This window comes from Trichosurus vulpecula, chromosome 4 (assembly GCF_011100635.1).
Source record: "Trichosurus vulpecula isolate mTriVul1 chromosome 4, mTriVul1.pri, whole genome shotgun sequence".
Lineage (NCBI taxonomy): Eukaryota > Metazoa > Chordata > Mammalia > Diprotodontia > Phalangeridae > Trichosurus > Trichosurus vulpecula.
In genome coordinates, this window is record NC_050576.1 from 369480117 (window position 1) to 369507952 (window position 27836).

The 27836-nt window shown below is 36.4% G+C and overlaps 1 protein-coding gene across 6 annotated transcripts in view; it reads left to right on the forward strand.

Moving 5' to 3' along the window:
- Nucleotides 1-27836, forward strand: part of MBNL2 (muscleblind like splicing regulator 2) — a 186531-nt gene that overhangs the window by 148378 nt on the left and 10317 nt on the right. Inside the window, exons 6-9 of one of the 6 annotated variants that reach the window (XM_036754503.1) lie at nucleotides 1177-1230; nucleotides 1864-2017; nucleotides 7826-7861; nucleotides 9195-9289. In XM_036754503.1, coding sequence (XP_036610398.1) covers nucleotides 1177-1230; nucleotides 1864-2017; nucleotides 7826-7861; nucleotides 9195-9289 — 339 coding nt within the window. Of the gene's footprint in view, nucleotides 1-1176; nucleotides 1231-1863; nucleotides 2018-2104; nucleotides 2126-7825; nucleotides 7862-9194; nucleotides 9290-27836 lie in introns of those variants that run through there. The other 5 variants (XM_036754505.1, XM_036754509.1, XM_036754504.1 and 2 more) reach the window with 5 other exon arrangements.

The following is a 27836-nucleotide window of genomic DNA, read 5'->3' on the forward strand; positions in this document are numbered from 1 at the left end:
TTCACAGAATGCTATTATGCTGCTATGGATCTTTGTAAAAACTAGAAAATATTAGCAAAATTTTCTGTTGTGATCTAATCAGATCAACCTTTGTTTTCATTTCAGCCCCTTAAATGCAAATATTGGCAACAAAGTATGGTTATGTGCTAAATATGTTATTTGGTTTAAGCATTTTAACAAGTCTGCTATTTTTAGCTGTTATTCCTTTTCTAACAATCAGTTCCATGCTCTTACTAACTCAGTCACTGATCTTTCTAAATATACATATAAAATTACTGAATATAGATGAGTATGATAGCTCAGAAAAACTTATATTGCTAAAAAAAAAGTGTCATTTTCTCAGTATATTGCGGTAAGTGAAAAACACCTAAGCCACAATTCCAAATGTAGTAGATACTATTGAATGGATGATAAGTTAGTCAAGAGACATAAAATTTTAGTATGAAATTGGGGAAAATGAGAAACAAACTTTAATTCCAAAACTTGCTAAAATCAGAAGGGTACTTCGCACTGCCAGGTCCACAATGGCAAAGTAAAATGGAGAACTGAGGCAATTATCCACATAATTCAGCCAAAGAAAAAGAAAGTCCCAAACACTTTTGCTTAAATAATTTGGTGTTTGTTATTTTTTTTTGCCTGAATTTTTTGTCTCAGTTTATCACTTCACTTTGCTACGTAGATTTGGTATGAAAACGTAATATTATACAACTCGGGCTGCACACAACAATTATTAGAATATTTTTGACTTGACAACTAACTTATCAGAAGTTCTTCTAAATCAACCCATGTAATGTCTAAGATTTTTGCACTTCTGTGAAGCAATATAAAAATGCTTATGGTGTGTATGCAAGCTGCTGTTTTAATTAACTTTCCTGAATTTCAAACATCTATATCTTACTCTCTTATATGCTTTTAACTAAGGTATAGTAGATGCATTTTTGCTTCAATACTAATTCAAGGTGTAATATTCATTTCTTTAGAGAACATTTTTGTTGTTGTGCATGCCTAGTGTTTTGTATGTTGTATATTGCATTCAGAATATTTTTTTCCTTCTCACCTATCCACAATGCAATGCCGTTCCCATGATGCACCTCTGCTTGCTGTTTACCTGTATGTTAATTCGCTTGAATCCCATTGGCCCACTGCCATCATGTGCTCGCTGCCTGTTATTAAAAGACTCAGTCGACTGCCAAAGCAATGAAGCGACCTCTCGAAGCAACTGTAGACCTGGTACTTTGACCTTTCACCTTTCGCTTTGCATGTAGCTTTTCAGAAAACCAACTGAGATTTGTATTGCTTTTTGTTTTAACATCAGTTGAAAACAGTCATTATTATTAATTTATGGAAATATACAATTTAGTGTTTAGCCATCTCATTTTTCATATGTAATAAATGCAAGAGAATCATTTAATCCTAACATGTTTTAATACCGTTTCTAAAAGTTTTGAAGCAAGTTTCAATGATTTGGTAAAAGAAAGTTCTCATTAAAATCCTCATTAACTTTTAAGCTCCAAATATTTTCATGTAGTTAGGGGAAAAAAAGTACTAGGTATTAATAATACAAGTGCCTTTTTCCTTTAGAATAGTTTAACTCATTTTGAAAGCAGATGCCATTTTTGTTGCTTGATAGTTTCCTTTTCCATAGTTGTGGTGCTACAGTCTTAGGTTAATGAAATCATGCTTTTGCCCTCAATAACAAAACCTCACTCATTGTACATCGCTGCTGTTTGAATTAAGGTGCATGGCAAAGGCATCCCTTTAGCTGTCGATTTTTAAAGTATGTTGCAATATTTTATCTCTGTGTAGACTGGGTATGTTTTTACTTTAAGTTCTACAAGTCTTATCAAAATTCCTTATTTGTAGGCCTTTCCTCCCGGTGCTCTTCACCCTTTACCAAAGAGACAAGCACTTGAGAAAAGCAACGGTGCCAGCACCGTCTTTAATCCCAGCGTCTTGCACTGTCAGCAGGCACTAGCCCATGCACAGTTGCAGCAGCACACGGCATTTATTCCGACAGGTATGTTCCACTTAATATTTTAGAAAAAAAAACCACTGGTTTGAACGTGCTTCTGGTAATTCACTCTCTTTTTTTCATTTCTTTAAGCTATTTGGTGACGCCTCCTCTACTTTTAAAGGTACAGCACGGACTGAAACATGGATCTAGAAGGATTTATGTTAATTTGAATCTTATCCAAAGCCTGTTATGATTCCAAAGTCAAATAGTTTAGATAATTAACTACTAGATTTGATCCTTGAGATAAATGATAAAAAAACAACCAGATCTCTTGTTTTTCTGTATTTACAGACTGAATATTGCTAATATAAACATATCCTTTTAATATGAAACATTTCAAAATGAATCCAAGCTTTATTATTAATGTTTTATACATATATATGTATGTATGTATATATATTTGCATATATATGCATAGGTATGTATAACATATATGGATACTAACCTCGATCTTTTCCTAGAGAGTACATTCAAAAGACAAGCAATGTTATTTAAGGACAATCTTCCAATCATATTGTCCTTGTCTATACTTTTGTCCATCTCCATCAATATGAAATTTGCAAAGACCTTAATTCTCCTTAGTGCCAAGTCACTCCCTGGTAACATGTGAGATGCTTCAATGTATTGACTCTTTCTGGCTACTTGAGGGTAGTTTACGTTAAACTTAGGATTGTACTGGTGAACCTTAAAGATCAGTCAGCACTGGACCTGGGATTAGAATCCCAAGTTTTCCAACTCCTGGTTCCAGCTCTCATTCTGTTAAATGCTATTGTCTTTACATAGTATAGTGTATGGAACCAAATACAGGGAAAAATTGGTTAATGGATGGTTGGTTTACATTCTTTTACTTAATTAGCTGGGTATTTTTTTTTTCACACCATAGACCAAATTGACCTGTTGTTTCTCTGTCATAGTATAACTATTGCCAGGGAATGACTTAGGCCCTGGGGAGCAGAAAGTATATTGAGGTTGTTTTTTATTTAAATTATTATTTTTTTAGGTGGGGGTGGGAGTGATAGTGATGGTGGTAGTATTTCAACATTATTTGATCTTGCTAAAGGAAACAAATAATTTTAAGCTAGTTTATTTACTACAAGAAAAAACCTAATGAAATCAAACATTTTAAATGGCATATTATTAGAGTGGCTAATCTTTTTAAGAATTTTTTTTCAGCTCCTAATATGTATGGTAAGCATTTCAGTCTAAGAAGTTTTTTTAATAGTCTTTCCTGATATTTTGTTAGTATGTGTATACTCTGGCATGTGTTTATTAATCTTTTAAAAAAACATTTTTAAAGTTGTAATAAGTATACGAATTAAGCAAGTGAAAGGATTCATAGTGCTCTGCTTTCTTGGTTTAAAGTTTTATATTTATTTTAAAACTAGAAATTATGCTCCCACAAAATGCACTTTCCCATGTTGGAAATCACTACCTACTGTTAAGGATTCACTGGTACCATAGTAAATAAAGCCCAATTTGATTATATTCTGGTACATTTATAACATTTATATTCCTATATACTAGTCGCTATGGCTAATGTAATTCAATGGCATTATTCCAAGTTAGGCTTAGCACAAGGTTCTCTGAGATAATCAGCTATTTCAGGATTTCCACAGGCATCTCCTAACGTTAGGTTGATGAGATTTCCACCACTATCCCTGGCTATGATAAGTTTGGGCAGCAACGTGGTATAACAGAAAGAGAGACAAACCTGGGTTTTGCTCTTGGCTCTGCTGCTAACTTTCAGGGTCACCAGGAGCTAGTCATCTCACTTCTGTGCCACACCTCTCAGGTTTCTCATTTGGAAAACAAGTGCGTTGGACAAAATGACCTCTAAGGTTCCTTCTAACTCTTAAAATTCTGTGATTCTGAAAAACAGGTAGAAAATAACAAGAAAATGTGGGAAAGTTCATCAAACCCAGTTCAAACCTTGCAACTGCCTATGAATCCCAAGAGCTCTGCTGAACAATGGAACTTAGATAACCTGTGATTCGTTTTATCACCTCTAACACTAACACTTAACATCCCTCCATAACAACTGTTTCATTTAATCGTAGAAAAAAAATCTCTCATTTAAAAATACTTCACTTAGAAATCATTTAGATATTTTCCAATCAAGAAAACACATCATTCCTGTGTGCCATGTATGATTTCTTGATTTTTGTTTATGGAAGAATATTAAATAATTAAGGAAACATAAAAAGTTGCTGGGGCTGTGTACTGTTGCCCTCTGTTGGATGAATTAATCATTCACATTTGTATAGGAAAGCTTCGTGTGCATTTTGACTGTGGGAGATTAATTGTAAACCACATATTTCTGTGAAATTTGGAGTGGCCAACGGTGTGTCAAAAGTGCTTTCATTGATAGTCATATTGTGATTTTTTTTAATATGCAAGAATATAAGTCTTTGCAGAGAAACTCATAGAAACATTTGTGAAATGCAATGCATGAAAGAATTCTTCATCTCAAATACTACATTTTTTCCTGAAGTTTTATGATGCTTGTACATGTTCTCCATATATGTTTGAAAAAAAATGAATCTGAAAAGAAATTAGCAAAACCCTTTTTTGCCTTTGCATGCCAATTTCAGGAAATACTATGCTCACTTTACTTCTGGCTAGTTTCAGATATTGCTTTTAACTTTGTATAAAGTACATTTCCAAAACTCCATAATAGCCATGATAATAATAAAATTATTGTTATTATTGTTGTTTTAAATCACACAATTCAAATGATTACTTTAAATCATTTTTTTTATTTTGCTGCTTGATGGATGATGGTCTTTTTGCTTTAAACTGGCAGAATTTTTTTTCTCCCTATAATTTTTTTTTGTTTAGAATATTTTATAAAAGGAAAAAAGGAGCAACATATATCCATATAGAGGTTATCCTTTACTGTAAGGTCATTCATAGTAAAGTTTTTGGTGAGTTACTTAAATCTGCACCACTGAAACAGGGTAACTTTCATGCAAGATATAAGAATGTTGTCTAATAGTAGTGTGGACACCTTCAATACCTTGCAAGATTGGGAACTCCTGTAAATAAACTAATGTAAAACAGACACAATCCTCATTGGTGCCCTTAGTATATTAATAGTAGGTAATTTTCCCTTTTAAAATTTAACCCAGTAGTTATCATTCTTTTTTGCTATTAGGAAAATTATTTTAAAAAATACACATCTACAAAAATAGCAGCATAATAAATCTTGGCATCACTGACAGGTTTATTCTGAATTGCTGAAAGTGCTTTTGCAGACATTCTCTCATTATTTCACTATAGTCAGTGGCAGGCATCATTATGCTCATTTTGCAGATGGAAAAACTGAGTTTATAAAATATTAAATGAATAATAGAGTTATTCAGATAACTTACATACATATATACAAACCTCTTTGATGAAAATATCCAAATAAAAGAGGTTTTGAACATTTTTTTCCTCTCCTGAATATAACACATCAGTGGACCATGTTGGCAATACAAGAGGTCACCTATCCATTTCATTTCATTAAATACTATGTAGCTATGTGATAAAAATAAACCAAACATTTTGGTTCACATAGTTTGGTTCACATAGTCATGGAGACCACGTAGCCTTGTGCAAAATTCATAGACGTTTTTTCAAGGAAATTATATAAAATTGTAGATTCGAAGCTAATTATGACCTTATGTGTCATCTATTCCACTTCTCTCACATACAGAAGAAACTGGGGTCATAGCAGAGCCAGGTCTTCTGATTCCAAATCCAGTGTTGTCTCCACTATATGATGCCACCTCCCCTCAGGTCCTGTTTAAATATTTAAGATGGCTTTATTCTATTCTTATTCCATTCCTAAACAAGAGTCCCTTTGAATAATATAGGTGACAAGCGGTTATCTGGCTTTGACTTGAAGATTGTCAGTGAAGGTGAGTCCTCTATCACCTTACATAGCCAGTTTTACTTTGGAGAATCTTTTGTCAGGAAACTTCTAAAAATTGCCTCTTTGCCATCTCCAACCATTGTTCCTAGCTCTGCAGGTCAAGCAGAATCATTCTAATCCCTCTCTGCCTCACCTCCTAAATTTTCTCTTCCCTAGGCTAAGCATCCACCATAGGTTCAACTGATCCTTATAAGATACAAACCAGAAGCCCTTCCCCATCCTGGTTGCCCACCCCCTCAGATGGCTCCAGCCCTTTATAAAGCATGGTGACAGGAATTGAATATAGCACTTCTGATCTAACCAGCATGGTACCCTGATCTAACCAGGGTAGAGTACAGTGGCACTCTTACCTCCCTAGTCTTGGACACTGTTAGTTTTAATGCACCTTAGGGTTACATTCACTTTTCTTGGCTGTCTGATCCCACTGTTGATTCATATTAGGTTTTCATCCCACTAAAACCTCCAAATCTCAAGATAGAATGCAGAACTAAAGTTCCAACATCTACTCACTCCTCTCTACTCCCCTGAAGCCTTCTAAATCACTGGTCTCACTTAAAAGGTTATTCCATCAGTTCCAGTGACTGTCAGATCAAGCCCTGACCCCCAACTCAGTCCCAATTTCTGATACAAAGCTGGGTCTAAAATGAAAGCAGCTCAGTAAGAAGTTGGATTGTAACTGAAACAAGAATCCAAATCAAATCCCCATTGCTGTAAGTATAGCAGGCAAAGAGCTGAGCCCAGGCAATGAGGATCATGTAGACATTGATACCCCATCTTCCCACCCACCCACCCACCCAAAGGATTCCCAGGCTCCATTTTCCCATGTTCATGGGCTTTCAAACACAAATGTAAGGTTCCCCTTGTCCTTAAACTTTAGCCTGAATTGCCAGTAGCCAAGGGAAAATAATGATTCCTGGCACTACATAGCCAGGGAATTAACCATCTGCTTTTTAAGAAGAGTGTCAAAGCCAAAGTGTTCTCTAAACTACCTAAGCAAGGTGAAGGCCAGTATGATTGCAAGACAAAATGAGAAGGGGTCCTTGGGAGAGTCATGGTGGTCTTTAAGGTCCTGAATTTCTTTCCTTCTGTTTTAAGCCCTTTGGGCCTCACTATGTAGTTTCTTGGCTTGGGAGGCTGTTCTGTGTGTCTCCCTGAGGCATAATCACAAAAGCATATGTCTTTCTGGGGCAATCAAGTTAAGTTATACAGAACTTTAAGTTATACAATTATACAAGTTATATAAATAAACAATATGAGGAATAGGCCAATGACAAGATAAATACCCATAGACAATGCTATTTGCATCTTGGCAGCCTTGAGTTAGAAGTCTTCATTTATTGACTTCTTATTTGGGAATCTTGATGACCTTGCTAACTTGGAATATCTTCAATAACAAAAGAAACAGTCATTATAATGTAATGAAGACAATGTAGTCTACAGTGGATAGAACACTTGACCTGAATTTAGGAATATGGATTCTATTTCTAGCTACACTATTGACTCACACACTGTGACCTTGGATAGTTTTCTGTACTTAGTTTTCATCTGCAAAATAACCACTATTTTTTTAAGGGGAATAACTTGATAATGTCTACAAATTATTTTGAGTTAGAAAAGGAGTTAGAAACAAATCTGATATTATTAAATACATTTTCATGGATGCAAGTCAAAATTACGAAATGGCTATCAGTCAGTGTGCTTTAATTTTTGCACAAAATGATGTCAGTTATATTCATAAATGATGGAAACTATGAATGATCTTCAAAGGTCACATTAAACTAACCTCTGCTGGTATCTGTTTGTGCTTGAATCTCACTCTGAATGTTAACTCTAAACAGCTAACCTGTTTCTTTCCCTTTATTCACTTCTCCCACCTCCCATTGCATGACATGCAGGGTCAGTTTTGTGCATGGCACCCGCTACCAGTATTGGTAGGTTCCAACCTTTTTTATTTGTCTTTGATATTCTGTATGATACCTTCACATGCTTCAAACTTCTTTTTGGAAATCTCAGACATTCCTTAGGAAATGGTTAGATCTGAAGACTTATTTGACTTTAGAGTTAACTCATAGGGTTTTTAGGGTTTTGTTTTTGTTTTTGTTCTTAAGAAAACTACAGCTTGGATGTGACATCCCCTGCTCTAACTACCATTCTACACTAGCATAAAACCATGAATTCCAATCTGCTTTTCAGTGATCTCTATTTTGATTATTTGTATATTTTATGTGATCTAGCATAAGGGGAGGGGGTATCTTACTTTATAAGAAGAGTAGGGTAATTTCATTGGTGTTTTAAAGTTCATAGTGGTGTGCCTTTATTTCCTCTTTGCTGTGTGTTAGAGTTATCAGAGTTTCCCAGAATTCTTTAAAATACTTTTTGCAAATAGAAATGTTTTTATAAGACAAAATGCTTAAGTTGCCATCTTCATTATTATGTCTTCTGTGGTCATTCTTTTTATCACTTTAGTTCCCCCTTGGAAAATATGATTTAATATTAAATGTAGATTGTTTTTTAAAAGTTGGTGTTATTGTGTGAAAACAAGCTAAGATTAAATGTAGGAGCTACTGATTATTTCCAATTAAAATGGATCTAAAATGAATTGTACCAAAATCAATTTGGCTATTTTATATCAAGTTTATTACTATTTGCACCCAGGCTATAATTTTTGGGTACAAATAAACAACAATCCATGGCAGTTCCCATTGAAACAGGACAGCAGGACTATTGAAAAATACAAGTTTCGAGCCAAATTGAAAATCTCAGCATTACTGAATGCTAATAAAATTTCAACCTAATCATAAATCATTTAAAGGAATAGCGTTTCCCATTTTGATCTGACAATTAGAACATTTTGTCTTTCATAAATCTGTCAAAGAACATAAATTATAGATTCCTACATTATTGGACAATTTTATTCACATTCATAAGAACTCTATAGCCACATGGATTAGAGAGAGAAAATTCGGGGGAATAATCATACTTAGAAATAAAACTTTTATTAATACAACCAAAGGAGTCTGCTTTGGATTTTCTGGGAATCACTGATTATGTTTTAAAACTTCCTTTAATTGTACTTGTAATAAGCTATTTTCCCTTTTTTATTTCTCTCCCATGCTTCCTTGCTTTGCATTGTGGTTGCATGCCATCTGCTGGTTTAACCCATGATGGCTTGCTGCTCTGATATTCACCATGCCAAAATACCACTTCTATCACCATAATGCTACACCCTACTGTTCATTGCTTCCATGGTTCCCCTCCTGAAAGTACCCATGATGCACAGCGCTACGTCCGCCACTGTCTCTGCAGCAACAACTCCTGCAACAAGTGTCCCCTTCGCCACAACAGCCACAGCCAATCAGGTTTGCTCCTTTTAAAGCTTTCTTTCACAAATCCCAAACTCTAAATGAGTGCTGATACTTTGAAAAAAAAATTCTCAATGAGAATTTTTTTTCATCTTTATCCATCAAATTTTATTTTTAATGAGTTTATAGCAATCATTTATAGACAGGTTGCACTTATTTAGAGTTAACATTTACTGCAAATAATGATGTAGCTATGTTTTGTGTTGCACTGTTCGTTTTTGTACCTAATATTGTGTAATTAACCTGACAGGCTTAAATTTCTTTTAGTAGAGCATTGCCTATCCAGTGGAATCAGAATTTCTATGTTAAAAGACGTCCAAACACACCATGGGCTGTTTCAAACTGGTTATATTTTAAGGTTTTATCCACACAAAGTGAGGTATGGAACTGAGGCAACTATTCAGTTAATTGAGACCCAATGATCTGTTCTAGAGGAAAGGACTGTTCTCTTTTTATAGCCTACTCTTTTTCCTCAGAAACAGATTTGGGGTGGGAGGGAAGTTTGGGAGGGGGAGGTGGTTAAATTTTCTGGATGGTTCACACTGATTATTACATAATCACTGGACTCTTCACATATTGTGTAGACACAGTGTTACTTAACTATACATACAGTAGTTTAAGAAAACTGTCATGCCACTTTGTCACAAAGACTCAATACAATCAATCTTGACTAATTAGATCAGCTTACTAGAACACAGTGCTAATAAGATTAAGGTCAAGAGTTCAGTCCTGACTGGATGGCCAGTTAGTTTCCCCCTGCCCCATGGCCACAGGCTGTAGAATGAGCAGGAGGGCATTTATGGATGAACACAACTCAGGACCACTCTTGGAAAAAACAACTCATAGCACATATTTTGCTGGTGGACATTCTCATAAAAGAAAGATAGGGCTTTTCTCTCCTATGGTAAAGGCCACTGGGGGAAAAATAAAAGCTAGTCGAATGGTGTTGGGGAAAGGAAAGAGAGGGAGAGAGAGAGATTATGTGATGCAGAAAAATAACAAAATGAGGAATTCTGATAAAACCAAAGCCAAAGAGAATAAACCACCAAATTGCATTTACATGGAAGTTCCATTCCCCCTAGGAGAAGGGGCTGAGGAAAAAGGAGGTAGGGTGGAAGGAAACAAGGAGAACCGAACTAAGCAGAGCTGTAGGCAAGCTATTTACAAGCGTATTGTAAGTATCAAGAATTACTTATCCTTCATCTCCTTTATCTACTTTCTACACCATAAATCCCATTCATTCCACAGAAAAAAATCTCCTAAACTCTCAAACCACCCACCGAAACAAAACAATAGATGGAGAATCCAAAAGCTAATTGGAGTAAAGTAGAGGATGAAGAAGTTCTATAACAAATATACCTCCATCCTGAGAAGTTTTGGCTGCACCCCTGAAATGAGTACTCATTGACGGGATCAAACAAGAATACTGACTAGACTCAGGTCTATCTCACCTATGTGCATGTAGATAAATCACTTAACTTTTCTGAGCTTCAGTAAAAAGGAGGCAATAATACTTGCATTACCTAACTCACAACTTCATAGGTTCTTGTGAGGAAAGTACTTTGTAAAATCTTAACAAATCAAATTGGAATGGAGCTAGGGAAGGGGGAGTCAAGGGAGACAAGTTCGGTGTGTATATTCGAGTTAATTTAGTATATGTTACTGTAAACTAAGAGTCACCAAAGAAAAAGCAACCAAGAAGTGTATAAATTTTGATTTTGCTGACACTTCTATTCTCAATGTTCCATTGTCAGAGATTTAAAAAACTCTGTGTAATTTCACCAAAAAAAAAATCATTATGTAGCTTAGGACCCAGGTATAGGAGGAATGTGTCATACTGCTGCCCAGATGGCCATTGTAAATATAGAAATTTAACTGGAAACAAGGAAACCTACTGGTGGACAACCAGTATCTACCTTTTGTACCTTTTTTAGGGACAATTCGCAAAAAAGAAAAAAATAGCGCAAATTCCCCATATTTTCTGCTGTAGGAAGCAAATTTACCAATTGTCAGGATCTAATTTATCCAAGTGAGACACTCCAGATGGAGGCAATTGGTATCTGTTCTATACCATAAAATGATTCACTTGCTTCAGCGATTCATCTATCACACAAGGAGGGGTCCCCAGTAGAATAACAGTTAGTCTATTGATATCAGGTTTCAAAATAATGCAAAGTAATTTCCCTAAAATAACAGGATGAGCTAAGTAGTGCAAATATTGTTATCCTTACTGTTTTCAGATAAGGAAATTGAGGCTTAGGAAACTTAAATTACTGCTGAAAGTTTCACAACCTGTGTCAAAATTGAGACTAAAACCCAGTTCTCCTGACTCCAAGGTCAATATTTTTCTATCACACCACACCCTTAGTTATTTCAAATAAGGTAAAATGAGACACACACACACGCACACGCACACGCACACGCACACAAAGAGGAGTCTTTAGGTCAAAAGAAGCCAAACCAATGGCATTTGGATCTAACCAACTTCAGTGGCACCATACTACCTAGATATTCCCCTTCCTCAATTAGCTTATTGAAATTCAACACTTTTGGTCTAGCCAATTGCTCAGCTGGGAAGAGGATTTATCTTGGGTGAATCTGGTTCTAGATCCTGAGGGTCCACCTTGCAATCTATGTATTATGCCTTTCCCGGTGTACAGCGAACCTGAAATTTTTAGCAAAATGAAACAAAACAAAAATGCCTTTTTAATGAATTCATTGGCACATGTGAACTAGTAGAGCAGTTGGACCTATCCCATTATATAACTGCTGCCAGGTCTGCTTTTGTCTTTGTAGCCAAGTACAGTGCCTAGAACATTGGTCCTTAGCAAGTACTTGTTGAATCTGATTGAGTTAAATGTTAGCCAGCTTCAATCAATTAGTAATTGTAATTGAAGTTCAATGTGATTCATTCATTCAACCTGAAAACATGGATTGATGATCATGGGTCCTTCAACTGAAAAACTTGTCCCTGATTTAGAAGGATTTTTCTTCCTCCAATATGATAATCATATGAAGGCAACCTGTATTATTTTGTCTTGGCAAAGAATACAGAAAAAGCAGGAGATAAAAAGGCCTTCATTTTGTTACCTTGAACATGACTGGAGAAGTTTTTAAGATGATAGAGTGTCAGTAAAGAGGAAACAGTGCCATATTTAGAGTCAGAGACCCTGGATTCTATTCCTAGTTCTGCTAACACAGTAGCTCTGTGATCAAGAACAGATCAGTTCCCTTCTGTGGGCTTCAATTCTTATTCTATAAAATAGGAGTCGTGTGTCTAATACCTATGTCACAGAGTTGTTGTAAAAACCAAGTGAGGTAATAAATGTAAAGGCTACGAAGCACTCTATAAACCTTAACTATTATTATGATAAGCTACCTTCCAAGAGTACCATGAGGTTTAATTGAGATTCACTAAAGAAAGGTTAAGATGTAGATAGATAATATGTTATATCTAGTACATTTTCACTTCTGACAAATACTTTACACTACATGGTAAGAGATTCTAACCCAGATAACGTTTTTCGTATGTAATATCTAAAGACATACTCTCAATTCCAATTGCATGCTGTTGAAAGGCAGTTGAATAGAAAATGTCAAAGGCCTTTATATAAGATTGTACTAACTGGTAGATTGTCCTACCTATAATACCACAAGTCCTATAGGCAATCATGCCCAAGTTCTTATTTTAAGCCTTTTATTCTGGGGGGAGATGACTAGAGTTCAGTTTTTCTATCTGCATAGCCCTGGAGCATTAGGGAAAGGCAGACTACATGCCCTGCAATAACAGATCCAGTTGGCAGGGTTGAAAGGCCACTGGAATTATCTTAAGAAATACTTTGTTAGGAACTTTAAACAATAAAACCAAGTGGCAATACATTTGTTAGTAGATACATTTAAAAAATTATTTCCATAAATAAGTATATATAACAACCTCTCAGTGGCTCTCCCCTATTTCCTTCCTTTTCCATTGTCTTTGTTCTAGTCACTCTCGTATTTGAATATAAGATACATTTTTTCTTTTATGTAATCATAGTTGGCTGTATTTACTGTTCTTCTGGTGCGGCTTTCTTCACACTTTAATATTATTTTTCCACATTTCTTTGTATTCTTTATATTTTATCATTACTAATTGCATTATAGTATTTACTTACTTTAAAGTCAGCTACATTCTAATACTTTATTCAGCCATTTCCCCATCTACTGAACTCCAAAGTTGCTTCTAGGTCATTTTGCAACTATTGAATACTAAGGTGGCTTTTGCAATTGCAAATAATGCTACTAGATGTATTATTTTTTAAAAACATAAAACAAAAGTAATGGCAGCCCAAACAATATACAGTGATTAATTTTGCATTATGATTAACATAGAAGTAGTGATTTTCCTACATTTTGGCAGATTTGCAGATTCTTTCCTTGAGCAGTGCCTCTCTCCACTTGCCATCTGAGTGCTAGGCCTTGATGAGGAAAGTAGCTTCTGTTTGGTCTTCAGGGGTGACATAAGCATATACCTACAAAAAGAGGAAAGAAAATGAATTTGGTTGCCTTTCTGATTTTTCTCTTTTTTGAGCTAAGACTTTATAAGTTCAATTTAATTCAATATTAAGTGCTTACTGTTTTAAATAGCATTTTTAGCCAAATTCTGGGGGTAGTTTTTGATCCTACATAGTAAAGTAGGCATTATTAACTACAAATTATTAAGAAAGGAGCATTTCCCTTTCCATGAGCTCATTCTGGCTAAGACAAGGAGCCACAAATTCACTGAATCTTAGGGACCTCAGATTTCATCTAGTCTAGGAACTCTGTTTTTGTGTCATAAGACCCCTTTGGCAGACCCTATGGTCCCCTTCTCAGAATGATGTGGCTAAATGCATAAATAAAACATATAGGATTACAAAGGAAGCCAATTATAATGAAATTATCCCCCCAAAATTTAAGATCACAGACCCCATATTAAGAATCTGTAATCTCATCCAACTAGTACTTCACCAAGAATCCCTTCAACATCCATTCTAACAATCACCCAGCCTCCACCAAAAAAAAAAACAAAAACAAAAATCTCCATTGCTGATAAACCCATGAAGAAACCCATTCTGGTTTCATGTAGCTCTAATTAGTAAGTTTTTCCTTACATTAAACAAAACTTAATTCTGAGCAACTTCCATTACTTGCTCCTTGTTCTGTCCTCTGTGTCTGGGCAGAACAAGCCTACTCCTTTTTCAGTATGACAAGCCTGAAGTATATGAAGACAGCTATCATGTCCATCTCCAAGACTCTCCTTCCTAAGGGTAAACAGGCCCAGTTTGGGAGGGCTCCTTCTCAATGTCCTTTTCATCCTTTTCCTCCCACACAATGCATATGGATGGAATTCCCCAAGGCTCTCTCATTGGTTCTTTTCATTCCCTACACCCCCTCCTTTGGTGTGCTCATCTGTTTCCATAGTTTCAGTCATCATCTCTAGTTAGCTAGCTGTTATCCATATGCAGCATTCCATTTCTGGCCTTCATGCCCTTGCACAACTGGTCCCCCATGTCTGAAAAGCATCTCTTCTTCCCCCGTTTCAGAGAATCCCTAAGCCTTCCTTGAAAGCAAACACAGGTGCCACCTTCAACAAGAGGCCTTCCCTGACTTGTCCCCTCCTTCATTAGTCCTCTCTCACACTTGAAATTACCCCCATATTACTTTGTAAATAGTATTTACATTTTTATGTATCCGCTTAAGTCTTTCTAGTAGAAAATAAGCTCCTTGAGGGCAGATACTATTCTGTTTTTCTTCTTTGTATCCCCAGTCCCAAACACAATCCTATATACAACAGGAGATTAATAAATGTTTGTTGAATTGAATTTCAGGGCATTTTTCTAGGCCCTTCACCATCTACCTCACATTCCTCTAGACATATTCCACTTTATCAATGTCCACTCAAAAGTGTGAAGCTCAGATTGGAACACAGTAATCCAGATGATGTCTGATAAGAGGAGAATACATTATCATGTCCTTCATTCTGGACACCATCTTTTTGTGCGATGTCCCACTGTTGGCTCGTTGTGAACTGAGAGTCCACTAAAATCCCTAGGTCTTTTTCACACATTCTAGGGTATAGCCACATGAAGGTGATTAGATGAATCCCTGGGTAGAATTTTACTTTTATCTCTATTAAAGTTCACATAATTAGATTTGGCCCAATATTCTAGTTTATTGGAATCATTTTGGATCCTTTCCAGCTTCATATTTTGTCTTGCCAGTGGACTTCAATGACTCTGGAGGAGAGAATGAGGCTGATAACTGTGTGAAGCTCTGCCTCACTTAAATCCATTTCACCAGCAAGTCAAGGCAAGACATCACCCTTGTAATGTCATCAGTCCTCCCTGAGAACGAAGGAACAATAACAAAAATATCTCTGCAAATTTGACTAGCAGGCAGCTATGCCATCATTTAAGTCATTGATAAAAAATATTGAATAGCACAGGGCCAAAGACAGATCCTTGGGATCCTTCATTAAAGACCTACTCTCAGGTTAATCCATTGGCCCATGTTGACCCATTAATTACTGCTTTATGAATTTAATCATTCTACCAAATCTGAGTTTATCTAAAAATACTATCATCTAGCCCAGGGCTGTCCAAAATGCAGGCCTGCCTACAAGCATAGAAATTTGCATAAATGCTTTAGTAAAGGAAGCCCAGCTACCGCAGAGCTCTCACTAAAATGGCAGATCAAAATATGTTGTCTATTATTTCAATAAAAACCTAAGGTTGGACATCCCTGATGTAGCCCACAGTTCTTCATGTCAGACACAATGAATTCATAAGACAATTTGTTTTTCCCCTGAAATTCAGAAGACTTTATCATCAACACTATCCTAATTTAATCACCCTTTAAAAAAGAAAAAAAATGGTAAAGAAAGTTATTCTTTAAGTTCTGTTCCTTTTTTATTCTTTTTTGGAGGGGATAAGGGAAGGCAGTTGGGGTTTAATCGACTTGCCCAAGGTCACACACACAGCCAGTAAGCGTGCCAAGTGTCTGAGGTCAGATTTGAACTCAGGTCCTCCTGACTCCAGGGCCAGTGCTCTACTCACTGTGCCATCTAGCTGCCCCATTTAAATTACATTCTTGATAAAGCCATGCTGGCTCCTGATCATTCTTTTCCTTTATAGTGCACATAAACCATCTCTTTAGTATCAGTCAGGTAATTTTGCCCAAAAATGGAATGTTTGACAACCTATCACTTGTAAAATCTACTTTCTTCCATCTTTTGAAAATCAGGACATCTTTTGCCCTTTGCCAGTCCTATGGTACCCCTCTCATCATTCTTGATCTTTCATAGATCAACAGTAATTCCTCATCAGTTACATCTGCCAATTTCAGGACTCCTAGATATAGGTTTAGTTCAGCTGAGCCTGGACACTTAAACTCACTAAGGACAGTTAAGTGCCCTCGTGCCAACCTTCATAAATCTTAGATTTCTATGCCCTTTTGATCATTTTTGTTTTTCTTTTCCCATATAATAATCCACAGAAGAGAAAACAGAAGTCAAATAAGAGTTGAGCATATCCCTTTGTCTATAGAATCCCATCAACCTCAAACAAGGATCCTACACTCCTATCCTTTCTTTGCTCTCCCTCTTGCCCCCACCTCAACTTTTGGTTGTCCCTTAGCAAGCACAGCTTCCTTAGTGCATTCTGGGTTTTTCACACTTCTGATAACTATGCTTACAAAACTTAGAAAACCAGGCTAATCTTTTGTATTTGTCCTCCATTGCTCATTTTAGTATTGATCTTCTGTGCATATCTTTTTAAAATATGAAGTGGTCAATTAGCTTCCCATCGAGTGACATCAAGTTAATAGAGATAGCTCTCCTTTTCCCCTCCTCACTGGAATAATTTTTGTCTCTACAAATTTTATTCTTGAGAACTTCCTGTCCCTCTTGAGCCTACTTCCCTTATAGAATTTAAGTCATTGGATCCTGCCTATATTTTCTCTGAATACCTTTAAATCAGTTTTCCCCAAATTGGGTATGCATTGGAATATCCCATTTTCCCTCTTTATCGTGAATTCTAAGATGTAATGACCATCAGTCCCTACACTCCCAAAATGCCTTTACTTGAGCAACTCATTTCTCCCTTTTAGTCAGAATCAGGTGAAGAATAGAAGTCTTCCTTTTAGCTACCAGGAGGGACTGGAAAGTTAAGGGAGTATACAAGGCCTCTTACAGCAGTCAGAGACTTTCTAGGGAATTCATTGGTATAATTATAAAGGAAGTCACTGGATGAGGATTTTGGCTCCAAGTTACACACAAACTTGGATATAAACAGCAGCAAGTCAAGCAGCTGAGAAGAGAGAGCCAAGGGTTTGAAGCCATTAAGAAAAAAGAGACTAAGGGTTCAAAAACATCATAGTTAAATTCAGTGTTTCTTTAAATTTTACTCTGCCCATTCATCTTTTGTATATTTGTTGTTTTTTAATATTGTTATCCTTTCCTTCTTAAATAGATAATTCTGTTTTTTAAAAGGGCAATTAGATGGAAAATTTTATCTTGCTCAGTTCAGGTTTTTAAGGGTATATCCAAAATGTTACTTCTTACCTGGTAGCAAAATACTCTAATTGCAGCTAAAGTACCAGATGGACACAATGAATGCTAGATTTGGAGTCAAAATATATAAAGTTATTAAAGTGGTATAAATACTGTGGGGGGGAAATGTTGTAGGATAGGGTTGAAGAGGCAAGAGGTGGGAATTATTAATTATGGAAGACAGAAGTGAGACTCCCTTGCTGTTTACCATTTTCCTCCCTCCAGTTGATTACCCACATACCCAGACATGGCAGCATTTCCCGAAGAGCTCTGGTATTGATGGCAAACTAATCTGACCACCAACATTAAAAAAAAAACTCTATCTATGGTACACCACAAACCACACATTAGATCTGAATGGAATGTCAAATCATCTACCATAGCCCCTTATTTTACAGTTGAGGAAATAGAATCCCAGAGACATAGGGTGATGGTCACACAAGGTCACACAGCTGGTTAGTGGGAGAGCCAAGACAAGAACTCCCAAGTTGCAGTTCAACATTCCTTCTTCCACACCACACATTAGGCCATTATTTTTCTAAGAGACTTTTAAGTACCATTGCAGTTCTGTTATTACATACAGCCTCCTGTAACCCACCTCCCACCCTGCTACACACACACACACACACACACACACACACACACACACACACACACAAAACACCACCAACAACAAAGAACTTGGGAAAAAGACACATTTTAATGTACAGTGGTTTTGAAAATCAAACTGCTTTCTGAAAGGTGTGAATTTGCTAGATGGCAGTGTCATCACACCAGATGAGAAACATACAGGATTCTCACAATATGCAAAGAAATGCACACACTTTCATTTTCCTTACATAACGTTCATTTTAATGCTACTCCCAGTTCTTTCACTACATGTGAGCATTTGGTTGTTTTTCTGTCTTTAGTCTCTTCAAAGCCAAGGCTGAATTATACATTCTGCTCCACTGCTGAAGTGGGAACCGTAGCCAGACACTGCACAGGGTTCTGAGTCTTACATAATGGCAGTGCAGACAGAGGCGCAATTTTAAGTAGGTTGCAGGAGCTTACGTTAACTTCAGGTAGGTTCCAGTTTCTGTGACTCCCCTTGGAACATAACTTCAGTCTCCTCTTTGAAATGTCCTTCCAATTTCAGCATAAACCATTTTCCATTGCTTATTCCCTGGCAGTGGTAAAGGCTTTCTTTATTTCCCTCCTCAAGTCCTGGGGCCCCCTTGAATGAAGCTGCTTCAAACTGGCAGAAGCCTATTGAATCTAAGACACTGGCTATCCTTCACAGAACAAACATCCTTTCAATGTAGATTTTTGAAATAATTTCAAAGTACAAGTACTCATTTTATTAATTAAGTATGTTGCAGCTGGTGTCCTCCATATCTTAAGTAACATTTTTCTGCCATTTTCAATTCTTTAATGGTTAATTCCAAACATATTTTCTTACTCTTATTTAGTACGTTAAGATTATAGCTACACTATAAAAGTATGCTATGACATATATAAACATCTGGTTATTTCATTTGCATGTGGATATCTTCATCTGGAAAACAGTTAGATTTTTCATTAGACTAGTAGATCTGAAAATACTCTTGGCAAAACGCTTCCTGAAAACTGCAGATCCAAATACATTTGTCTTTTTGTACTATCCAAAAGTCTCAGTTTTTATGGACTTGACATGAAGCCATATGAGAGGTGAAAGATTATTCTCACATACAGCATTTCTATTCAAATGGATTTATATCCAGATGACCTACATTTCTAATAAAGATCCAATGTATCTGTCCTTAAAGAGGACTTTTTTCTATATATTTCTTTTCATTTTAAAATTCAGCTGTTAATGATTTGTGAAACTGTAACTTTTCACACTCAGCCTGAAATATGGCTGAAAGAATTTTGGTCAAATATACCAGAATGGAAAATGTCAAGGAAAAAAAATCTTTCCATCAGAATTATGCATCACTGACATCAGAGGGCTTTGTGTTTTACTTTGAAAACATTCTAGTAGCTATAGAAGCCAGCCAGGCCCTTATGTTAATCTATAGTGATAGATTTGCTATTCTTCAGCAAAACAATTATTTTGACTAGACACCTCTTTAGAAATCTGCTAAATATTACAGATGTTTTGCCAAATAACAGGCTGCTCCTCTCCAAAATGGAACCAACTATAGTTTTATCCAAGGACCACATGGTAGTCTTGGAAACCCTTTCTGTACAAATAATAATACTTCTAAAAAAAGTCAAACTTGGTATAAAGCACACAAACTGCCCTTCTCATCACTATATTCTTTTTTTCACTATAAATAACTGGCAATGCTACTTCTCAAAGCATCTTTAAATCTCCCTTTAATTATCTTTGACCTTTCCATATAATGGCAGTTTATAAATGGCTGTATAATAGGCCAAGCAAAGTTGCTCCAAAGTGTTCATATATTAACACATATAATTAGCAGTGCATTAATTAATTACCTCACTTCTGGTATCTTATGTTATCTCCAGGCAATAAAGCCTTGCTTTTGGCTTTCAGTAATCATGCAATGTTCAAGTATAGAATTGTAGTTGAGCCCAAAATCTGAACTATCTTTCTGAAGCAAATTCAGAGCTTGCCCCAACTAAAATGCTCCCCGAAGTTTGCCTTGCAGCCCAAAACCGAAAGGTTCAGACAGTGGTAGCTGGTATAGACTGCAGGCAAAGACTAAAGGGGAAAGAATGGAGATTCAGTGAAACATTGGGCATAGAAAAAAGGGCAGAGATGGGGTTGGGGGCAGGGGAGCATAAAGGAATACTAATAGAGACTTTTAATGAGGAACACAAAAAAGAAAATAAGGGAGTATGGTGTGTGGGTGGGGAAGAGGCAGGTCTTCCTTACTCCCACTCTTGCTTTCAAAAGAAAACCATGCAATTTAGTATCATTGCTGGGTTGTTGTTTTTTATCAGAAATAAATTTCAGGAAGCAAGGGGGAGATAGGATTTCTTTTTCTTGGTGCTAGAGGTTAGGGCTATATAACCTTGGGTTCCCAAGGAATTTAGGAAGGAAGGAAATTTTCTTCACCTGACCCTGGAACACCCCTCTTCCTTACCAGCTGGATTTCACCCCTATTGCATTTAATCCTGTCTGTGGCACACTTCCTGTTGTATATGTAGGACAGAGAAGGGGAGGGGGAGGACTTCCTTTTTTCAATTTCCACTGAATTCTTTCAACTTTAACTGCCCTGCACAATCTCACAGACACCTTATTTTTTCCATTCTTTTCCAGTCATTACAGTGGGAGTTTTTATCTTCCTTTTTGTGCTGTTTGCTCAGCTATGGGGGTAGGGGGTGGAGGGGAGCAATCATAGGAACACAGGGAGAAAAAGAACCTTCTAATTCTAGTGTGCTCCATTCATAAAGCAGCTCTGCCTAGAAGTACTTAACCTGAATTTCTATGTCAATGATATTTTGAGATATCTGAGTTTCTCTCACCTCAGATAAGACCTATAATCAGAATCATAACTAGGAAATCTAGAAACTGGAGCAAAGTAAGTTGAGGTGGGGCTGAAGGTAGAGAGTAGGTTTTGGGTATGACCATTCCTATGCATGGTTAAGGTAAATTGGAGACTGAGGTCATGAAAGTTGAGGAGGTTGATGAACTAGGAGTTCAGAGGGTTTGAAAGACCAAGAAGCAAGGTAGAAAATAAGGTACTAAACTTCTGGGGAGAGGATAAAGGGTGACCATTGAGAGCAGCAACAAGGATCTCAATAAGAAAGAGTGAACTTTAAAGAAGAAGAGCTAATGGCTAAGTGATGGTCTGCAGATCTGCAAGGGGACATAAATAGAGTATGTCAACTCCTCCTATAGTCCTCTGTGCCCTGGGGGTGTGAGAGGAGGAGTAGTCAGCCTTAGCAAGAATGTCAAGAGATGTAGTAGTTTTGACAGAAAGATAAGTCTTCACCAGTGAGCACTAGAAGATAGCAGGATTCTGAAAAGAGATCATACTTATATCTGTAGAGGTGAGGAAACTGAGTCCCAAATAGATAAGGTGATTTGATGAAGGTCATAAAGGCAGAAGTTGACAGAGCTATTTAGGTCTTCAATGAATGAATTTGGTGATATTTTCACTAAATCAAAATAGAGGAAGATCCACAGAGGACTCAGTGGAAATAAGAGGCCAAGGAGAATGACTAGGGGAGAGGAAGGCTTAGTTCACTGTGGAGGTTAGATAGCAGAAGGCAGTGCCAAGGTGCCTTAGCTTCTGATCCACCATCCACTGATCCTGGAGGTCCCTCATGATTCAGTTCCACAGGCCAAGCAGCTGGCTGGGGAGAGGAAAAGAAGGTAGGGCTTGTTCACCCTGGGGAAAGGAGAGAAGCATTAAGAGCTAGAGAGCACAGAGACAGCGGTGACAAACATATAGCTGATGCTGGAAGGGAATGAGGGGCAAGAAACAGGCCCCCTTATGTCTCCTGAAATGCTAGCACAGCCCTGGTGGCTTTGTTTTAGTTCTGGCTCTATCTACAATTAGTTAATAAGGTATAGTTTAGCTGCCTCACTATAACATAGTTTTGAAAAGACAGTGTTTGAAAGCTATCAGAAGATTTCCTCTGTCCATTTCTCCTTGTTGTTTTGTGGTTTGGATCCATGTTGGCCTCTCTCTTAATTTTCCTTGGTGATCAAATGATATAGTAAGAATGTTCTTACTGAACTTGACATTAAGGGCAATCACTTTGTAAAAGAAGTCATTTGACTTCTCTGGATCTTTAAAATAAGCGTCATTACTTAGAAAAATGTAGGTATTTCTAGAACAGTCATCTTGAATTTCACTGTTTAAGGCAGTGTATGGTTCATGAGAAAGTCACTTAATCTAAAGAGAGCTCTTGTTTTTATAATGGCACTTTATGACCAAAGAAAATCCTTAAATTCTGATTAGTTTGGATCAATTTCAAAATCACTTCAGTTGTTAATTGTAGTCATGTTAAAGTCTAGTTAAAGGGCTGGCTGCTTAGAAGGTAATGGGTATAGAGAAGTCAAGCAGACAGATTTAATCCCCACAAAAGTCATATAATTAATTAACGAAGAAAAAAACTCTTCTACAGACTGCATTCATAGCTCTGGCTAGCCTCTTTACATGTGTATGCCATTGACCTTTGGGAGCACAGTGGGAACTAGGTGAGAGAAGATGGATGGATCAGTTCATACCATGCATCATATTAAAAAAACAGATCTCCAAGTATATCCCTATTACAAATAGAGAAGTGTTGTAGAAAGAGCACTGAATCTGGCATCAAGAGGATCTGGGTTTGAATCACATCTCTGCAGAAGCAATGCTTCCCCTTTTGGCTGAATGCAAGGAGGAACTTCCTTAATAATTTGAGCTATCCAAAAGTGGACTAAGCCAAGCAGTAGCTAAATGACTACTTGTCAGAATTGTGTGAGGATGACAAAACTATGGGACTAGATGACCCTAGAATCCCCTTCCAACTCTGATTCTATGAAACCCGGAGAGCTTGAGTTTTCACAAAGTCTCTGTGCCTAAACTTCTTTATCCATTAAATGAAGGGGGTGGGGCAACTAGGTGGCTGAGTTCAAATCTGGCCTCAGACAATTACTAGCTATGTGACTCTGGGCAAGTCACTTACCCTGATTGCCCCCCCCAACCCTGCTCAAAAAAAAAAGAAAAGAAATGAAGGCGGTTGCTTTAGATGATCTCTAAGGTGCATTAAAGTTCTAAATCCTATAATAAATCTTATTCTTGGTAAATCAGCAGTCATTCTTCGTAGACAAAGGACAACACTTGCTTTTGTAATTTTTTTTTTCAAAGATTGAGGGCATCTCCTGATTAAGCCATGTCCTGAAATCCTTCCCAGTTCTTCCCCGCTTACACTTGAAAAGTGAAGAACAGAATTAATATTACAATGCAACCTTTCCCTGGTTCCCCTATTCCTATTCTCCCTAACTTCTACCTCAAATCATTACTGTTGAGTAGCACTTAATTCTAATAGAGCAGATGATGAAAACACTCAAGCAGTTGTACAATCAGAATTAGTTATTTGTTTCCCTTAGTGAACTCCTGCTATGCAGCCGTGCCTGCGTAGATGCTCAGCTATGGTTTAGACAGAGTGCCTAAGTCCCTGGCTATGACACCACTATGGTTTAAAGTAACATGTAGAATGCTGCCATTTTGAAACAAGTTAATAGTAGGCACTCTTTTGGATCATACCTGATTGGGTTTCAGAATTATTTGACTTGCTGCTCATAATGTGGCCACTGAACTTTCCTGAGTATTTTGCCTCTGGTATAATAAGGTTAATAACATATTGATGACCTGAATAATTCATGTGTATGTGAGGACTTAGAGATTAATGGTTAGGCAGATCCTTCAATATCTCATTCAATATTACTGCTCCCTTGCTATATAGCATTAGTTTGTTTGAGTGTTTTACTTTTTTAATCTGTGCAATTTGAGACTTAAGTAGACATTGCTTAATAGTTATAATAAACTCCTCATTTTAGTAAGTGACCAATGGACATTTTAGCAATTCTTGGTCTTATCTGTCACTGTTAGGCCTGATGCCTATCAATATTATATTTATTATCTCTATCTTTTACAGAGATAGTGATAGCATTTACCTCATAAGATTGTTGTGAGTGCCAAATGAGATAATACATGTAAGCTTGCAAACTTTATTGTTCTATAGGAATGTTAGCTACTATTGTTACTATTTTCATCATCAGACGCTACAGTAGATTGTCATTAATTCATACGGTTTTATTTTTAATGTTCTCAAATCTTGTGCAGCTTCTACTCTCACTTGTGTTCTCTTTTCTGTGGAAAAGGGAACTCAAATTAATGCTTTCAGTTCAGGATTTTGGTTGAGCCAACAATTTGCTAAATACAAAATATCCAGTTTTTAGTACATGGAGTCTCATTTTTCATCCATGGTTTTCCATCACTGAAAAGAAAGTTTATTTGAGAGAATAGTCTGTCTGGGATGTAATAATGAATAAATCTTCCTCTTTGGATTTGATTTCCTTCATAGCAGAGGAGTTTGCCAGAATTTCTCAGAAAGAGGCAGAAAAACCACAAATTTGACTGGCTATTAATTGTCTGGGAAAGGGCTATTGGGTAGCCGCTGAGCCTCCAGAGGCAACCCACAGAAAGTATTAGCACGGCCCAGTGTGGGAGCAGTTGGTTAACCCTGGTGCAAGTACTGGAGAAGGTCAGGCACCCCAGCCCTGGAAGTGGCTCAGCTGCTACACCCTGTTTAGCTGCGTAGAGTGTCCACCATTTTCTCCCACTCAGTAGTATTGCCTCTGGCTCCTGACTGTTGCTTTGAATTTTGCTCCCATTCTCTGGGCTGGATTGAAAAAACTTTCCTTTTGCCTGTCTCTCCCAGCACTCCAGAATGACAAGGGGTGCAATGAGTAACATAGAACTACTGTCACCACTTATCAAACATACTCTGGCCCCTACAATAGCCCACTTCAGATGAGCATAATAAACTATTTCTTGGTAGAGAAGACAAAGCACCACACAGGAAATAAAAATTAAATGCTCCTTTTTAGCTTTAGAGCACTGGGTACCTTGGGCAAAGTATACATAAGGTGTCCCATAAAATAAAACTTCCTTGTGCCATAATTTCTAGATCCGCAGAATGGGACTAATAATGTTATACTATAAAGATCTCATGAAAATGACCTTGAAAGTCTTTTAAGAGCTGCTAAGGGGCATTTAAAAAAAATTCAATGTGGATAGATAAAACTGTCATATATAGTACTCTGCACATGAAATTCAGTTTTAAAATTGCTACTTATTTGAAGAGGGAGCATGAAAAGAACCTTGATTGTTGAGTAGAGAGATTTTAATACCCAGCCAAAGGTTTAGCTAAGGGTATATCATGAGGTAAATCACCGATGAGACATCTAGGTTATTTTTGTGGTCTAGATTTAGTTAATCATATTGAAGACAATGCAATAAAAATATATTTTTAAAATTCTTATAAAGGCTCTTTTTAAAAAATAAAAGTATATACATTATTAGGGTTTGAGATTTATTACCTGAAAAAAAAATTTTGGTTTGTAAAGTAGGTTCTAGCCGCAAAGATATATTTATTTCTGAGAAATGTGCGTATCTCTCACCTGTGCTAATGAACTCAAGGTGCATTCTGATGCTTTGGTCTCACAGCCACAAAATTACAAAGTGCATATAGCAATAGCTTAATTAATCTATTGGATCAGAGAGGTAAGGATTAAATATGTATGTATAAAATATATGCATACAAATATTTAATGTATATGTACATATAATTGTCAGTGCTTAAGAAAGTCTCATAATAAAAGTACTAGGAAAACATATAGGACTTTAAAAAGAAAAAAAATCAACAGAACACCAAATTAACACTTCTAAAAGGCTAGTATATGCCAAAGTATGAATTTCTATTTGTTCTTAAAATTTGACAATTTAATTGACTGAAGGAGCTCTCTAAAAATACAGCCTAAAAATATAACTTTCTAATAGAAAAAGTTTTTGGATCTCACAAAAAAAAATCTGTCCTCTCACTTTAACCTTGCTCTTTGGCAGCAATGACTAAATCCAATATTTTGTGGCTACTCCACTTTCATAAAATTTTTGAGTTGAAAGGGACATGAGACCATTTAATCAAAATTCTTAAATTCTATAGGTGAGGAAAGAAAGACTCAGAAAGTTTCAGTGACTTGTGCAGGGTTACAGAATAGTTGAGAAAGACTTTACTCTTCCCTTGAGCACTGGGGTTGTCATGTCTTATGAAAATCTGAAAAAGCAATTATAGGGTCATGGCTTTCATGAGACCTTAAAGATTACCTAATCAAATCCTGTCATTTTATAGATGGCGAGATAGGAAAGAAAAAAAAAGATATAAAGTGACTTGCCCAAAGTAACAGAGATAGAAAGAAGTAAAGCCAACAGCTGAATCCATGAATTTGCATGCCAAATCCAATGGTATTTCAGCTATAACACTTGCATTTCTCAAATCTGCAGTAGTTAAGGATCAGACAGTTCTTCACTATAATGTCTGCATTCACATACAATTGACACTTAGAAATTATCTTTCATATCAGTAGACATTAGTCAGTCAGACTTTATCACTGCCAGATTCTTTAAAAAAAAAAAGAATGAATTCTCAGAAGAACCTGGATTCAAAATGTAATTTTAAAGATTTTTTTAATTACTTCCCAAATCAAACTTTAAAAAAAGTCCCACCTATGCAGGGACCTGTTAATTTAAGCATCCAAATGTTCAAAACTATTGTAACTGATCTTAAGAAACAAAAAATGGATTAAAAAAGTGACTAGTAAGAAAAACAAAGAATTACATGTTTTTAAAGCAAAGAAAAAACAAACCTATTTTTGAATAGAAAGTGGTCAAACTTCCCTGGTAATCTATTATCTTAAAGTCAAAACAGACAAAGTAAAAATTCCTTGACAGTTTTGATACTTTTTTAAAAGGAAAGATGGTAGATTCATAGGTTGGTATGCTTAACATCAATTTCTGTGGCAAAATTTTGGAATATATTACCAAATGAGTGGTGTATAAAAATTTTGGGAAGAGAAGTGATATAAATCAGTAATATCAGGCATGTTTTCATTTTCATAAAGAACAGTTATCTCTAACTACATTTCCATTTTTGATAGGATAAATGTCAAAGTCTTTTTTAAATCCTGATATTGTCATGTAATGTGTAGTTTAATCGAGCAAGAGAATATCAGAGACATAAGATACCTAGATTTCAAAAAAGCACTTGACAAATTTTTACATGCTATGCTTGAGAGCAAGATGACGAAATGTAGGCTAGATGATGATCGTTATATGTATTGGTTAAATGTACCCAAAGAGTAGTCATTAATGGATTAAGGTCAAAATCAAGGCAGATCTCTGCTGGAGTGTTCCTGGAATCTGCCCTTAGCCCTATTCTGTTCAATATGATTTTTATCAATGATGTGGAAGAAGGCACAGATGGCCTCCT